At 42.1% G+C, this 887-nt stretch overlaps 1 protein-coding gene across 1 annotated transcript; it reads left to right on the forward strand.

The window, feature by feature from the left end:
• Positions 1-451: 451 nt before the first annotated feature.
• Positions 452-643, forward strand: LOC138430271 (keratin-associated protein 20-2-like). The gene has a single exon (XM_069572366.1). The coding sequence runs from the start codon at positions 452-454 to the stop codon at positions 641-643; it is 192 nt and encodes a 63-aa protein (XP_069428467.1).
• The last annotated feature ends 244 nt before the right edge of the window (positions 644-887 follow it).

Consider the following 887-nt stretch of genomic DNA (forward strand, 5'->3'; position numbering starts at 1 on the left):
TAAAGGAAATATTGATGATTAAATGATATGATCTCATTGAGGCCTGGAGTTTCTATGAATCTGTGTTTTACATCTGCAGAGGAATGACACTCTTATTTCAAAGCAGGGTTAAATAATATATATGGCCCTCAAGTTATGCAAACTCATGAAGCTTGGTTACAGACAGTAATTTTTTTTTTTTTTTATTACTGAAGTTATGTGATATACCTTCAGGAATTTAAGAAACAGCAGTAAAGGAATTCCAGCATTAATGAGTGTGAGTGCCTCTCCTCTAAATAAACACAATGTTAATGATGTTTTCATGCAAATTAGCTGTTAAAATGCAAGGCACGGTGGCTTTTGGTTTGCCACACCTACTACACGGGTGTATAAAAGGCCTCAAGGGAGCAGGGCAGTTCATATTCTGCAAGCAAAGGCTTTGTTCTCTTCTACATCTTTAACACTTGACAAGATGAGCTATTACTACAGCAACTACTACGGTGGTCTGGGCTATGGCCTTGGCGGTCTGGGCTGCAACTATGGCTGTGGCTATGGCTACTTCCGAGGTCTGGGCTGCGGCTATGGTGCTGGCTATGGTGGCTATGGATATGGCTGCTACCGCCCGTGTTACTATGGAAGATACTGGTCCTCTAGCCTCTACTGAGAAACCCTGCACTCAAACTTACACGTGACTGAGACCCATCAGCCAATTTTCCTCTTCTAGATTCTGCTGTCTGGACACTTCACTCCACTGGTGCTTCTCTCTGATGAAATTAAAATGAGCCAATCCCAGGTCACTTTGATAGATCTTCAGATTTCAGCTTACCAGGACTGTTGGGATAAAAATCATCTGAATTTGTCATTCTAATTTGGACCAGGGTAGAGGGGTGGATGGATTTACAGTTTGG

The sequence above is a fragment of the Ovis canadensis genome, chromosome 1 (genome assembly GCF_042477335.2).
Source record: "Ovis canadensis isolate MfBH-ARS-UI-01 breed Bighorn chromosome 1, ARS-UI_OviCan_v2, whole genome shotgun sequence".
NCBI lineage: Eukaryota > Metazoa > Chordata > Mammalia > Artiodactyla > Bovidae > Ovis > Ovis canadensis.

Bases quoted from the DNA above. Each gene is read 5' to 3' on its own strand.
- LOC138430271 (XM_069572366.1), top strand. From the start codon at position 452: ATGAGCTATTACTACAGCAACTACTACGGTGGTCTGGGCTATGGCCTT.